The sequence below is a fragment of the Patella vulgata genome, chromosome 6 (assembly GCF_932274485.2).
Source record: "Patella vulgata chromosome 6, xgPatVulg1.2, whole genome shotgun sequence".
Classification (NCBI taxonomy): domain Eukaryota; kingdom Metazoa; phylum Mollusca; class Gastropoda; family Patellidae; genus Patella; species Patella vulgata.
This window is the reverse complement of record NC_065884.2, coordinates 56,475,293-56,491,955: the sequence shown is the minus strand read 5'-3', so window position 1 is coordinate 56,491,955 and position 16,663 is coordinate 56,475,293. Positions and strand designations below refer to the sequence as shown.

At 35.9% G+C, this 16,663-nt stretch overlaps 1 protein-coding gene across 1 annotated transcript; it reads left to right on the top strand.

Annotated features, from left to right (window-relative positions):
• The first annotated feature begins 2,481 nt into the window (after window positions 1–2,481).
• Window positions 2,482–4,749, top strand: LOC126825215 (alpha-(1,3)-fucosyltransferase C-like). Its single transcript, XM_050554781.2, has one exon. It carries the CDS (start codon window positions 2,583–2,585, stop codon window positions 3,489–3,491), a length of 909 nt encoding a protein of 302 aa, XP_050410738.1. The 5' UTR covers window positions 2,482–2,582; the 3' UTR covers window positions 3,492–4,749.
• Window positions 4,750–16,663: the final 11,914 nt, after the last annotated feature.

Sequence of the window (16,663 nt, the reverse complement as noted above, 5' to 3'; positions counted from 1 at the left end):
AAGGTTCTACATCATTTTATTACTCCTGCAAAAGAGTGCATTTTTCTTTTGTTAGTTTTCTGTGTATGCTAGTTATTTCTAGATGCCTCACAAATCACTTGTAATATGACTTTGTAGCATTTTTCAGTTTCTGAAAGTATTTCAATTTAGTGCATAATTAATCTAATTAGGGCTTGGTTTGGATGTTATTAAATTTAGATATATGGGGTAGGGATCTTTCTTTTCTCAGTTCTTGTTTTCGGGTAAAGAAAAAATTATATAGCTATTTTGTATTTTGTGATGTGGGGGGGGGGGGGGGAGGGGGGCAAAGTATAACAAAATTTTTATTAGTATTAGAATTATATCTCTGTTTTTCTGTTAACATTTCAAATGATGTCTATTTAGTTTTGATTTGGTGGTGTTAATTTACTTTTTCCTATCATTTTATGAATAAATGATAATTTAACAAATAAAATTATTGTTACCTCATTTATCAAACTTTACAGGTTAAACAGAGCAAAAGGGGTGGGGGGCTGCATGGGAAAGATTGCTAAATTGAGGGAAAATAAAACACAAGTTTTTGTTGGTGGTTATACACAAGTTTTTATGAAACCACACAAGTTTCAGAAATTTCAACACAAGTTTCAGAAATTTCAACACAAGTTTCAGAAATTTCAACACAAGTTTCGACACAAGTATTGTGTAGATTTTCACACAAGTTTCAACACAAGTTTGTGTTGTTTGGTAAATTTTAACACAAGTCTTGTGTTGTTTCAACATTTAACACAAGTTTGTGTTGTTTCAACACAAGTTTGTGTTGTTAAATAGAGACACCTAACTTGTGTTGAAAACAACACAAGTTTGTGTTGTTTCAACACAAGTTTTTTTTCAGTGTGTAAATACACCATACGTACACCATACGTACACGGACTTTAATTTCTGAGACTTTTAAAATCGGGATGGTCCCTTTAAAGGTCAATACTGATGTCAGCCATTATCTCATGTGAAAGAACTGGTTAAAACACGTTCCAAATATAATTTTAACACATAGATCATTGCTAATATAGATGCGTAACGAATATTTCAAGAAAAGGAGGTGAGAAAACAAAGGAAAACACGTGTTATCGATCTATATAACTGACTTAAAGTAGCTAAGTCTCTAACTCAATATCATCCAAAATCTTCAACATTGAAAACACGATTTATTTGTCAAATTAAATCAACATTCATGTTGTGATCTTACCGGGAAAAGATGGACTTTTGATATCCAATATTTAAGACAAAATAAACATTTTACCATTGGTACACGAATCGTGTACCATAATGCGCTTCAGCCCCAGTTGTATCAAGAGACTCGAGGAACGAGGCTAGACACATTGCACCTAATCAAACGGCGTATGTAGACTGGAATAACCAGACGCTAGAAATTTGCACTCGCTTGAGACTGCTGGCTTATTTCGCCGAACATAACTGATTTGAAATTGGAGTAAAAACGGAAACCATTGAATGTAAATCAGTTTATATACATTCATATTACAGTATTATATGCGTTGCGACCCACTTTTGTCAATTTCTAGGTCCCAAATGTTAGCGATTTAGCTCCTTTAAGTAACGAGAGATAACAGATACACAGGCAAATTTCCACTCACTGATAATTCCGTTGTGGGATAAAGTTGTTATATGAGGTGTTTCGATAGAAATAGAAGATGTTATTACAACCGTTTTAATGATAGGTCCCACTATCACGATTCGCACTAGGAAAACGTCTTTTCGGTTACTACCCCCACCTATGTACCAAATTCGGTCTAAATCTAATGATGAATCCTTAGTAACTTTTACCTTGTGCTCTCGCGAACGAATCCATTAAGCGGTCAATAGAAAAATTATGTTCCAACGGAACAAAACTGTTGATGCAATTGAAGTGTTTGTCTCATCGGAATAATATATATTTTTTTAGGAAATATATATAGCAAAACAGAATAAATTCATTCGGCGACCGGGTTAAATCTTGAAATTAAAAGTGTAATCCGTTTTGTGAACTTGTGCATCAGATTCTGATACTGTCATTTATTAATCCTGCCTTTGTTTTTATTTCAAACAGATGGCGAAACTAAAGAAGCTTTTGTGTTATATTGAAGTAATAACTCTCGTCCTAATAGTGGCTATGTTAATACATATGCAAATAGTTGGGAAAGTGGTCTGGATTCAAATCCATAACAATGGACATGACACAGCCGAACACGACTACCTGGTATCCTCACAATCGGACACTGACATCTGGCTCGCAAATCTGCAAAACAGGCCCGAGACTGAAACTAAAGCAAGGGGGGCAGTACCAAAGGATAAGAAGATACCTGTACGGTTAGAAACACAGACTCGGAATGACTGGTTACGAAAATTCCGCCTAGATACCCCATCTTTACCAATAACCAACAAAGTAGGCCCAAGTAACGACCAAGGTGATAATATCAGCGATTTGTCACAAAATAGGTTCCCTTTCGAATGACATTAAGGAGCATAAAGGTAGTATTTCAAAGAAACCATTGTCTAACACGAAAGTAATCAAACACAAATACAAGACAATAGTTGTGTTAAATAGGCATATGTGGTTTCTCCGCGGTGCCAATCCGGGACACGGTTACTTTAGTCGTTGTGAATATAAAATGTGCGAATTGTCTTTTGATGAAAAAGAGATCAAATCCAGCGCCGCTATAATGTTTTACGGAGTAAGTTATCCGTCGAAACCGCCGCCAGCACGGAATAATCCAGACCAAGTGTGGATTCTTGCTGCATGGGAATCGCCAATTTACATGTATGGTGCTTCCTGGGAAAACGAAGTTTGGACAAATAAAATAAATTGGACTATGACGTATCGGATAGACTCTGACATACCTACACCTGGTGGAGAAGTGGTGGAGGATAAACGTAAAATACGGAATTATGATGTCATAATGAAGAAGAAAACTAAATTAATTGCATGGGTAGTTAGTCATTGCAGAACCCAAAGTAAAAGGGAAGCTTATGTCAAACACCTGGAAAAAGTTGTGCCTGTTGATATTTTTGGTAGATGTGGAACGTCTAAACCTACTGATGTATTTGAACTTTTAAACACAACGTACAAATTCTATTTGTCATTCGAAAATTCCCTTTGTAAGGATTATATTACCGAGAAACTATTCGATCGTCAAAATCTAGATATCGTGCCCATAGTGCGTGGAATTGGGAATTACACTCAGTTTTATCCAAAAGCATCTTACATAGATACGAGAGATTTTAAATCAGTTGAAGAGCTCGGTAAATATTTGCAGTATTTAGACAGAAACAATACTGCTTATGTACAATACTTGAAAGCGAAGGAACATCTTTACACACGCAGTATGTATTCGGTAAGACAGAAGGGTTATTGCACTATGTGTAAAAAGCTTCACAATTTAGATCAAAATAGACACAGTTATCCAGACATAAATCAGTGGCTACTCAAAGATAAATGTGTGAAGCCTACAGATATTTAAGCACTTTTCTAACATTCCAGGGGACTAACCGTAACTTGTTTGCATAATTTGAGACCAACATTGATGAAACCAATAGACAAAACTAATTTCACTGTGTATATAATGTTTAATTATATGTGGCTGTTCCCCCTACATTCCATGACTCTAAATCAATCTGGTTTTCATAATTTCAGATCAGTATTGATGAAGCAGTTTTATGAAAAATGAAAACATGATTACCGTGTTTATAGTGGGCAATAAGGTGGGAATTTCCCTCATCATGTATATAATAATAAATTGTTACTTTTTGTACTTTTTTTGTGTGTATTAATTTAGGTGTTCCCCTGTGTTAGACACCCTATTATTACATTGCAATGCCCTTTTATGTTTGATCATAATAAAGATGATAATGAAATGCATATCAATATTTTCCATTTATGCACTCAGGTGATATAGTACGTACACATGAGCTGTATTTCCAATTATACGCTGACGATACTAATTCAAACCCTATGTTGACAATCATTTCATATTAATTTTCTAAATCATAACAGTGCATCGATGACATTAAACTTTGGATGACTTCAGATTTTCTTAAGATAAAACTGAATATCTATGAATTGGTTCTAAAAAGTGTGCTTAGTAAATTCGACTCCGATCCTTCAATTCGTGTATGTAAGCTGTGATATCCCCCATCATAAACATAGGCGCCTTCTTTGACTCACATTTTATTATGGAAAATCATGTAAATAATATTTTGTAAGAATTGCCATTATAATGTAAATGTAAATATTTATCTGTAATTTCAAATGGTCTACCGGTTAAGCTACATTCAAACCTGCGGGTTATCACGAGTACATAACCCCAATTCTTTATAGTCCTCATTGGCCTCCTGTATCATTCAGAATTGATTTTAAAATATTGTTAATCACATACGAATGTTTTAATGGTTTAGCCACTCCATGTTTGTCCAAATTAATACAAATATCTCTTCTAGTGGTGATTTACTCTTAGTACAACAGGGCCTTTTCAGTTTATGCACCGTTATTTTCGGAAAGATTACCTTTGTTTTATTCGGAAATCACCTTCTGTTATTACATTAAAATCACATTTGAAAAATTTATTCAAACAGGCTTTTTACTGATTTTATACATTTTACTGTTTTATGTGTAGTTAATTTTTTTTATATAATTTTACATTGCCTTTTCTTTTACTGTTTTTACTATTTTTTATAACTTTTCTTTTTATCATAAATTGTTAATATTTGGGATGGTATAAAGTACGCTTAAATAAGCTCAAAAATGCATAAAAACACCTGTGTTTTTTTTTTGTTTGTCTGTTTATTTTGGTTTTTTTTTGTTGCAATTTTGGGTGCTAAAATCTTTAACTGACTGGTCTACTATCAAATTAAGTGGGTTGGCGTTGAGCGGTTACCCTACCATATAATTGTCGTACGTACGTGCGCTGTGCAGACACACAAGGGAGACAATCCACAAACATAAAGCGGGTGCAGACCACTAAAACTTTACTTAAATTTACGTTGAGATGAAAGATCACCACTACTGAAGTAACAACATATAGTCATATCTTGCTCTAAATCAAGCACCCCCATTCAGATGGTTTGAAATATTTAGATTTTCCAAATTTAGAGACTAAATATTAACAAAAAAATGTGTGTGACACCGCCCAGGGGGTCGGGGCATGCACCAAAATAATAGTTGCTGTCTTTACAGTATAAGGAAAAATGTGCAAAGTTCCAAGATGATCCATTCAGAATTGCAGATTGTAGATGATAAATACAAAAATAGGGCGTGGCTCTGTCACTGGGGGTTCGATTTGGAACTATATAAATAGGTACCACCCAATGATGGATCATTCTGAATTGGATCCAAATCTGTTAATAATTGCAGCCTATATATCATTTACAGACACGATATTAACAAAAATTGGGTGTGGCACCGCCCAAAAGGTGGGGATGGGGCGCATGCACCAAAATGTATAGTTGCCGTCCTTAGGGTAAAAGGAATAAGTATACCAAGTTCCAAGTTAATCCATTCAGAATTGTGGCCTTCGGGCGCTAAACGCATAAATCGGGCTCTGTCTCTGGGGGTCGGGACATGCACCAAAATAATAGTTGCCACCCTTAGGCTATAAAGAATACATATGCCAAGTTCCAAGCTGATCCATTCAGAATTGCGGCCTGTATACGATAAACACAAAACTTGGACGTGACTCTACCCCTGGGGGTTAGGACATGCACCAAAATCAATAGCTGCTGTCCTTAGGCTATAAGGAATATATATGCCAAGTTCCAAGATGATCCATTAAGAATTGTGACTTGTTGGCAATACACAGACACACAAAGAAAACATTTGTGTGGCTTTGTCCCTGGGGGTCAGGCATTCACCAAAAACAATAGGGATCACCCTTATGGTATAAGGAATAGGTATGTACCACAAACAATAGAGATGTTCCTTAGGGCATAAGGAGTAAGTATGCAAAGTTTCAAGATGATACGTTAAGAAATGCGGCCTGTAGACGACAAACAAACAAATACAAAAAATGGTCGTGGCTCTACCCCTGGGGGTCGGGCATGCACCAAAAACAACAGGAATCATCCTTAGGATATAAGGAATAAGTATGTAAAGTTTCAAGATGATCAGTCCATTCGAGTGTGTCACGGAGTGTTCATGTGGAAATGAAATGAAATGAAATGGGGTTTAACGTCCTACTGTTTTGCTCCGAACTGGACTAATGAAGACGGGCATACGGCATACAATGTGCTATGAGAGAAATTTTCCTGGACAGCGGCACTACGGCCTACTCTTATATCAAATTCCAACTGTCAAGGGATCTTTTACGTGCACGCCCTCCGTCCTGCATCATTGACAAGGGGGAACCACGCCGGAAGATCTGGATGAACTTTCTCGGCCAATGCAGGGATCGAACACCCTACCTCCAGGCTAGCGAGCCAGGGTTTTACCCACTTAGCCACCGTGATCCCCTGTGTTCATGTGGTCGTTACGGTGTTGTCACAAGTTGTTCACGTGATCATGGAATGCTCTGTTGACGCATAATTCGCGCACGTCACGAACCATTCGCGCTTTATGTGAACATGTCTATTTTTATTCAATATCAAGGGCTTTCCAGGGAACAAAACCAACCTCATAAAGTTATTAAGCGGGTAAAATCAATCAGAAAAGTCAACAATTTTAATAATAGCCATTAAAACTCCATCAACGCACAGATTTCAAGTGGTCATTAAATATGTAAGCCATCAAATACATAAGGTGTAGTTTAATGTATGTTATAGTGGTGTATATGACGTCTTATTTTCAACCAGTTTCAGAATTTAACTCCCTGCCCACATTGAAGGAGAAAATTATGGGTAATTTTTGAACTTTTTCAGTGTGCGGTGAATTTCGAGGTTGAATATTTTGAACGGTATATACCCCATCGACTCGAAGTAGGAATCGCACATTGAGTATAAAGCTTAATTCGTAATCTGCACCAAAAGTTGTAGATTACAAAGATAGATAGCTTCACTCCTATTAGAAATGTGAGTTGAAAGTACCAGAAAACCTGAAAAAATTTGCTGAATTTATTGTCCGTTTCAGCACTCTAATTTCAAATGGACATATCTCCGAAAAATTTCGGATTTGTTATTTTACGGCCATATACTATAATATATATGGAGGGTGTCATGTTCCCAACTTTCGAAACTTGGTCCACTTGACATGGAAATGACCCAATGCTATAGGTATCATTATATATTATAGCAAGAAGAGATAATCCCAAAAGATAACCTGCCATTTTTCGAACAATCAGGGGCCATAATCCAAGAAGTTATGGTCTGAAATGTGCGAATGCCGAAAATCGGTTTAAAAAAGTGTGACCTCTAGATGGTACACAACCATGACCTAATCATCATCAGGGTGTAACGATGATATTTTTAAAATCGGATAAAAATTGTGATCTCTAGAGGGTCAACAAGCTAAAATCGCGATGATTTTTTCGTACAATCGGGGCCACAATTCAGACAGTTACGACCCGTTATGCGCGAATATCGACAGGAACTGAGATCTTTGAGACATAAACACGTGTTTTAAGTTTTATCAAAATTGTGAGCTCTAGATGGTCCACAACCTTGATATTACATACTTTACACTACTTACGTACAGGGTGCGGCCATTTTGTCTGCCAGTTTCGGCCCAATTTTCACGAAATTCGAATTCAACTATAATAATGGTGTAACGGTGATATATTACACATTTTTGTCTTAGCATAAAAGGCAAAACAGACTTGTGAACGAGAATGCTTGACGCGAACAGAACAACGAGTGGGTTTAGGTTCAACTTCAAAATGAAGTTTAATACGAATCATAATTACCAGTACAGCAACTCACTTCCACTTTTCAGCCAAATTAAGGTCAAATAAAGGGTACGATGGACTTGTATTGTCCGGGAGGCCATTTCAGAACGGCCTTGGTTCGATGTGACTCCGATCGTTTTTACCTGAAATGATTGTTCCACAGAAAGCTTATAAAATTTGCTACCAGATGGCTCCATTAACTGGGGTTCGTTGAAAAAGTGAATTAGATCGCTCTTCGCAGGGCTCTTCATATAATATAATAAATTTTAAAAAATCCGTCTTTACATAATAAACAAGCCAACAGTGAGGCTGATGTCCCCCGCCGAAATAGGAAAATAATTAGAGGACACATATAAATTTATCACAAATTATCTTTTACAAAGTATTGAACAATCGTAGGAGAGTTATTGTTTTCCAAAGTCTCGACCAATCAAATTGCGTATCGCTCTGCTTACCCTGAGCAGAAAATGCTCATTATCAAACTTAGTCAAGGTATTACTGTAATGAAACTATACACCAAGTTTCATCAATCTCACTTAATTAGAACTAAAGTTATCGTGTCCCAAAGCATCAACCAATCAAATTGCTTATCTCTGCTTACCCTAAGCGGAAAAGGCTCATCTTCGAACTCCATCAAGGCATTGACCTAATCAACACATACACCAAGTTTGAACATTCTAGCTCAATTAGGAAGAGAGTTATCGTGCCCCAAAGTATCAACCAATCAAATTGCTTATCTCTGCTTACCCTAAGCGGAAAATGCTCATCTTCGAACTCCATCAAGGCATTGACCTAATAAACACATACACCAAGTTTGAACATTCTAGCTCAATTAAAAGTTATCGTGTCCCAAAGCATCAACCAATCAAATTGCTTATCTCTGCTTACCCTAAGCGGAAAATGCTCATCTTCGAACTTCATCAAGGCATTGACCTAATCAACACATACACCAAGTTTGAACATTCTAGCCCAATTAGGAAGAGAGTTATCGTGTCCCAAAGCATCAACCAATCAAATTGCTTATCTCTGCTTACCCTAAGCGGAAAATGCTCATCTTCGAACTCCATCAAGGCATTGACCTAATAAACACATACACCAAGTTTGAACATTCTAGCTCAATTAGGAAGAGAGTTATTGTGTCCCAAAAAGTGTGACGGACAGACAGACAGACGGACGAACCCATTTTAATAGTCCCCTGCTTTCTTCGAAAGGCGGGGGACAATTAGGCCAGTTTTGAGATGATTTACTGAGATCAGATTTTTTTTTTTTTTTGATTTTTTGCGACGTTTCTATAAATTTATGTTTTGCGTGCACAATAAGTCTATCGTATAGAATGATATAAATTTCAATTTTATTTGTAAGATGTGCTTACAATAACTCGTAGTTCACTAGAAGGCACAAAAACATTGAAAAATTACATTTTTCTATTAATTTTTCCGTCACTAAAATACAAACATGAAACTGACAGTCATTTTAACCATGATATTAAGTTTATAAAATTTAAGTTTGATTTAGGTTCTACGGGAAACCTAGATTGGGCTGTGGTATAACACTCGTTACTGCTGACACCAGCATTCGAAGGCGCTTTGCAAAACACATATATGAAATATTAACTCTCTCTATCGCTCTCTTTTACACGTGTTCCATGTTCCAAAAATTATATTTTTTGATATTGATAGTAGGGGGGTAGATGATCACATTTAGCTCGACAATTTTCTGACCCCCTGAAAATTCTCTTGGCAGATGGATTTTTGATCCCCGTTCGAACGTTTAATACATTAGAAAATCACACATAATGTCAATTTTACCACGATATTCAATTCTCTCTACCGCTTTTATGTACATGCATTGCAAAAGATTTTAATTTTGATATTGATAGTAGGAGGGTAGATGATCATAATTAGCTCAACAATTTTCTACGTACCCCTTCGAAGAATTCACTACAAGGTACTGAACTTAGCATATCGAAAACGAGGATTTAATCCAGGTAGTCAGGATCCCTTTGGGCAATAAAGCACTTGCCTCTAAAGTGGAAGGGGTGCAGTGTGCGCTCAAATTTCTTTTTAAAAAATAACGAAAAAAATGATTTTTCCTCATGGAATATGTTTTCTCAATTTTCTCATACATGAACTGCAGGATCACTATCATCCCAAACTTAGGCTGCCTATCTACAGCTAGCTCCGCCTGAGAACAGGCCCTAAGCTAATTAACCGACATTTTAATTCCTACATCGACGATTTTAGTCGAAAACACTGAGTATGCTTTTAGTAATTTTTGGAAGTATTTATTTCTCTTCTATTGTCATATTGAATGAAGTTACATATGTTTATTTAGCCGCTGTGTGTATGAAAGATGTCACACTAATCAAAGCCGCATCACAAAATAGTCCTCTAATTATTCAATATGGCGGCGCCCATGAAAGATAATTTCACAGATCTGAGGCGTTTTTGTCAACTAGGGCAGTGATCATAATCTCGACTCGAAGTATGACGTAGATGGATCGCTGCGTCTAGTTTGGATCACTATAGGCGTACGTAGGTGGAGGGGGGCTGCCCCCTAAATTTCGGGCAATCTGATTTTTCGGGCAGACGGGAAAAGTGAAAACAAAAATATTATTTCATCTAGTTGGCAAAATAAAGTGCCGAAATCTATTAAACCACTAATTGGATGGTTGGAATTCAGGTCATTTGATTGCTTATTTGGGATTCCGATAAGTCACCTTGGCTTCTCGCAGACGACCGGCACCACCGTCTGTAACCCGAAGTTTTTCGGGCATTTCAGGTTCCCACCCCCTTAATATTGATAGAGTCTGCACGCCTATGCATCACGGGACCATTTTTTGTATAAATAATATTTTTTTAAAACAATATTTTATTCAGAAATTGAAAGGGATTGAGGAACAGGCACAGCCTATATGACCTCTCTCCTAGATACAAGAATATGTAAAAGAAATAAGTTAGTAAGAAACAAAACAACACAATGAATACTTAAAGATACAATATGTAAGATTTAGATAAAGAGCTCACCATTCTTGCTATAATAGCTCAAATTAAAATACAGATGTGACGTCACCCTTTGACGTTGGCGTACCATTATTTCAAATAATCGTACGGGCAACTTGCCAATCGTACCTTGTCAAATATTAGACTCGAGTGACGTATTTCACTGTAAACGCACGTGCGGAGTGTCTGTATTTTAAGATGTTTAATGGTCTCGAGCTGAGACATTGCGTAATATATTGTAAAAACACTCGGACCTGACGGTCCTCTTGTTGTTACAATATATTACTTAATGTTTCGCTCTCGACCATTAAACAATACATAGATAATGTAAAATGAAAACTTCATGCAAATTACTCTATACTCAGTCAAATTATCACTGAATTAGGGTGACCCACCATAAATAAATATCTCCATATATCTCGACAATTTCGCCACAATATTTATATATATGCCAAGCCTCAAATCAGTTTCACACAATTATAGTCACTAAATAAACGATCATGTTGTACTTAATCTTTAAATTAAATTTTTAAATGGCGGACCGTTCTAATCTAGTTACAATCTCGAGTGAATGAGAGTTGATTATGGTCTAGTTAATAAATGCCTAACATTATATAACATTTAAGGCCCAAAGAAAGACCTGCAATAGCCACATTTAGCTCTTATACAATGCATGTTTAACCAACAACATTTTGTATATACATATTTATACATTGGCTACACAGTTGGTCATGTTCGCATTTTGATTTTGATCGATATAGATGTTACACTGATCTTAAACCCTCCTGCTGATGTCAAAAAACAAGTGTACCTTTTTCAAACATGCTAAGAAGTATGACTGTTGCTTAAAGTTGCAATTTCATATTTTTAAGTTATATTTTTAAAATTTATTAAAATAAAGCCTTAAAATAGATGGTATCTATAAACAGTCCTACCTTGTTAAAGAATAATCCTATTAATTCTATAATTCACTATTGACAGTTGAGAAATTGGAAAAAATATCATTTTCATCTTCAAATTCCAACGTTTGAAGATAACTACTCCATGGCGGAGAATAGAAAACAAGGGAGGTAATTAGGTGGTAATTGTGTTATTATTTCCGGTGTAAATGAGTTTTACGTGTGAGGATGACACCTATGATCGTATAATAGTGAGTTTACAACCTATTGAGCAAAAGACAGAAATAATTATGTTTTGACTTTCTTAGAAAATATGAAATTGTAACTTTAAACCACATAACAAATTATGTGGATTGATAAAATTGGGTGGTTAAAGATTTATAGATATATTGCGTGCATCAGAATGTAAGGAGCAATGTAAAAGAAAATGATCGGTATCTTCGAAGGAATGACCACAATCACAATCTTAAAAAATTTAAAAATAACGTTATCATCCAAATGTATAAATAATGAATAACATTAACCATATTTATCGTTGATGTTATACATAACGTATACAATTTCACACACCGTCTTCTTTATATTATATATTATATTGTATTATAATTGGTATAATTATTCACCAAGGAAGTTACTCAGATATCTATTTTATTTTTACACATGTGGCGGCGTTAAAGGGCCAATCTCGATTATATTTTGGAGAATAAAACTACGTAATTTTGTGTTAAAAGCCCTTAAAATCCCCTACCTTAGTGCCAGGCAACTAACTCAATATTATATTTGATACGTTTTTAAACAACAGCTTAAACCCGTCTTCATCTGGAAAAGAAGACCGGTGTTCCAAGCTGTATTATTGTATTATACGGTGTCTGGATAAAACCAGACTTTTATTTTATAAACATAACGTGTGTCGTGTAGGTGAAACTTACCTGTCGTTATCAAGCACAGCACCGTATAGTACTCTACAGCAACGGCAGTAGATTATCAGGTCACCCAATGAGAATATTCACCCGAAATCTTAAAAGGGTTACGTGCCCGGATTCAATATTTTGAGCTAAAATTTTACACATGAGGAAAAAATTATTATTCGATATATGGCGTAATATCATATTTACGAATAACGTTTCGAAACGCCCGGGCCTACTTGAAATGTTTTTAAGAAACTTGTTACACATGAGGAAAAAATTATTATTCGATATATGGCGTAATATCATATTTACGAATAACGTTTCGAAACGCCCGGGCCTACTTGAAATGTTTTTAAGAAAGAGGTGGTTAATCATACATTATGCAAGAGCTAAATCTGCCTATTGCAGGTCTTTCTTTAGGCCTGAAAAGTTATCTAAATTATTAATTAGACATTAATTAACTTATCCACTCTCAACTCTCGATGGCATCGCTAGCCTGTGATATTTACTGGATTAGGATCTAATCTGCTTCTCAACGCCCATTCATGATTAAATCAAGAAATGGATAATCGAGAGTATGTTTTTGATCGTATTATACCGACTTTAGTAATAATGACCGAGACTAAGCCTAAAATTCTCGGTTCAGAGTGGATCATTTTGACTAAAATTTTCAGCAAATTCCCTTTACATTATCTAGCGAGAACTGCCAGCTCTAATCTCCCTTAATGTATATTTAATATATTGATAAAAAATCTACAAAATGTAGCTGGCAAATTGTTATTTCTGTCTAAAAGATGGTGTAAAATTTGTGTGGTGCAGTCCCCCTGCACTTACTATTAGACTAACTCACCGACAGTTATGTCAGTATCCATTGCTGGAAGTAGGGTACTATAGTCCAGTCATCTTGTGCACGGATTAGTACAATTAACTAGAATAGTGTTGACGTAAAACGGCGCCTATACGAAACACTTACCCAAAAATGGTAATTGCCCCTCCTAATAGATGGCGCATTATACTATTCTATATAGGTAAGAGCGGGTTTGATTTACCTTCAGATATCATGATGAGACCGTAGGGAAGACATTATTCGGAACTCAAAGGGAACATATCCATAGCCTCCTCGGCTTACAGGCTAGGGTAATAAAAAACATCATCCTAGCGCGAGCCTTATGTAGAACTATCAAGAAGTATGTGGCTCTTGCCACGTTTACGCCGTTCTGGTCTGAGTTAGAAAGGATATTAAACTCAGACCGTGGATATTTTAATAACTCGTAAATACTATCATAACTTTGTGGTTTGCCGTATTTGTTTAATTATATAAACTTAATAAAAACAGGGTCAGTTAATTGATGATTGACGCAAAACTCCAAAAGAATTGTTCTTCCTCAGGCATAGATCGTAATCACACCGTTTCGAAAAGTCTATAGGGAGGTTGACTTGATTTTTGTTTGTACATGAATGTGATGTACCTGTATATGTATTTGTGTTTTAGTAGAATTATGTTCAGGTATAAACCTGTAAATCGCGAGTAGCGTTTAGGTTTAGGGTAAAGGAAAATGTCCAAGGTAAATTTAGAACTGAATGGCCTTAGGATTAATTTATAACCGTATCCAATTAATATTAAAATAAATGTTATAAATTAAAGGTAATGTAACTGAATTATTAGTGGCCTGATTAAGCAAGTACACGGTTCAGTTACGGGAAGTAATATACCTTATCTTAACGCACAGCAACGACGAACCAGACAGAGGAATTCCGGCATATAAGCAGATATGGTTCTAAAGAGGAAATGAAAGAAGTGTTAACAGATCACCAAAATTTACAGTGCAAGAAACATAACATTTCTGAACAGGACCTGAAATTATGTAGTGTTCAGCCATCCATCCCCCGCGAGAAAAAAGAAATGGCAAACATTCCGTTTACCGAAGAAAATGAAAGAATCGATCGTTCTGCGTAAAAGATGTTTAGATCAGCCAAAACGTGCTGTATGGTACGTTGCAGATAGATGACTAAGGTTCTGCCCCCTGGAATGAAATAGAATAACAATTGAGCAATCAACTGGAGATACTGGGTGCGACTTTAGTGTAAATAGAGAGTATAGCAAGTGCGGCAAGTGGAAGTAGGGTACCGAGTGCGACTTTGTGGAGTAAATACAGAGTATTATGTAATGGGGCGGTTGAGTTACCGACTTAATGTGACAAAGTGATCTATACCTGAAGTTGACGTTTAAACTCTCTATAAACTTTTGTTAAGGCACGATCTTATTAAACATTTAATTTATTCAATATGTTCTTTACAAGCTACACGTAATCCGTGTATAATTCGACAGAACTTATTAAAGAAAATGTATTAGTGACCTGACAATGACTTCCAAAGAAATATGCAGTGTAATTACAAACACCATAATTTGATAATAAACAATACCATATATGATTATCACTCCTGTCCATCTCCCCTAATTGTTAGACGCTATATAAGCAGGCGTTTACTGACAGCATGTCAGACTTGGAATAAAGCTCGAGACCATTAAACAACTTAAAATACAGACACTCCGCACGTGCTTTTACAGTGAAATACGTCACTCGAGTCTAATATTTCAATAGTATAATTAATGTACGATTGGCAAGTTGCCCGTTCGATTATTTAAAATAATGGTACGCCAACATCAAAGGGTGACGTCACATCTGTATTTTAAGTCTATTTCATGTTCTCAATAAAGGTCTTATCAATTATGCTGATCTTCTGGTATCTGTAAGATAGTGTTACATTAATTAAGGTGCTGCAGGTGATTCGTTTAATCGAATTAATTATTTCATTTAAACGATTTAATAAATCCACTCATGGCCTCAATACCTCACATCAAATTGAAAAGTCTCATAGAACAACTTTTGGTCTTCCAAGGCATTATTATTGAGCAGAAATTCGCTCGTGTATCTGTTATCACTCGTCACTTCAGTTAGTTATATAGAAGGATAACTCGTGATTTCCTTTTGCGTTCGACACTTCCCTTTCTTGAAACCTTCATAACGCATCTATCATAGCAATGATCTCTGTGCTAAAATTATATTTGAAACGTGTTTAACCAGTTCTACACAAATGTGATAATGACTGGCACCAATATTGTCCTTTAAGAAAACTTGTAAATTCCGTATATAGTAATGATCTCGTGTGTGTAGGCCCAGGTGAATGGTATATAACAGACGAGCGGGGAGGAGAGGTGAGGAGTAGAGATCAGCGAATGGGCTCATATGATTTCAGCCGCAGCCGAGGCAGAAGGGCGGAATAGTTGAAATATAGTCATATACTATATTAAAGATACATTAAGGGAGATTCGATAACGAGTTGGCAGTTCGCACTATAATAATTAAAAACTAGATAACGTAAAGGTAATTTGCTGAAAATTTCATTCAAATTGATCCACTATGAACCGAGAACTAAGCGAATTAAATTTGTGCCTAGCCTCGGTCATCATTACTAAAGTCAATACGATAAACAGCTTAGTCTCGATTATCCATTTATTCGTTTAATCGAGAAGGAAAGTTATGCAGTAAATCGGCTCACAATCCACATAAGATCGCAAGCTAGCGATGCCATCTAGAGTTGATTATGGTCTGGATAAGTTAATTAATGTCTAATTAATTATTTAGATAACATTTCAGGCCTAAAAAAAGACCTGCAATAGACAGATTTAGCTCTTGCATAATGCATGTTTAAAGTAGCCAAGTCCCCAACTCAGTATCGTCCAAAATCTTCGACATTGAAAACACGAATTATTTGTCAATTTAAATTAACATTGATGTTCTGATCTTACCGGGAAAAGATGGACGTCTGATATCCAATATTTAAGATAAAATAAACATTTTACCATTGATACACGAATCGTGTACCATGATGCGTTTCAGCCAAGGTAAATTCTACAAGTTATGTCAAACGTTGACGTCATATTCTTATCTGGAGAGCATGCGCAATAAATATTATCGGTGTAGACTGGAATAACCAGGCGCTAGAGATTG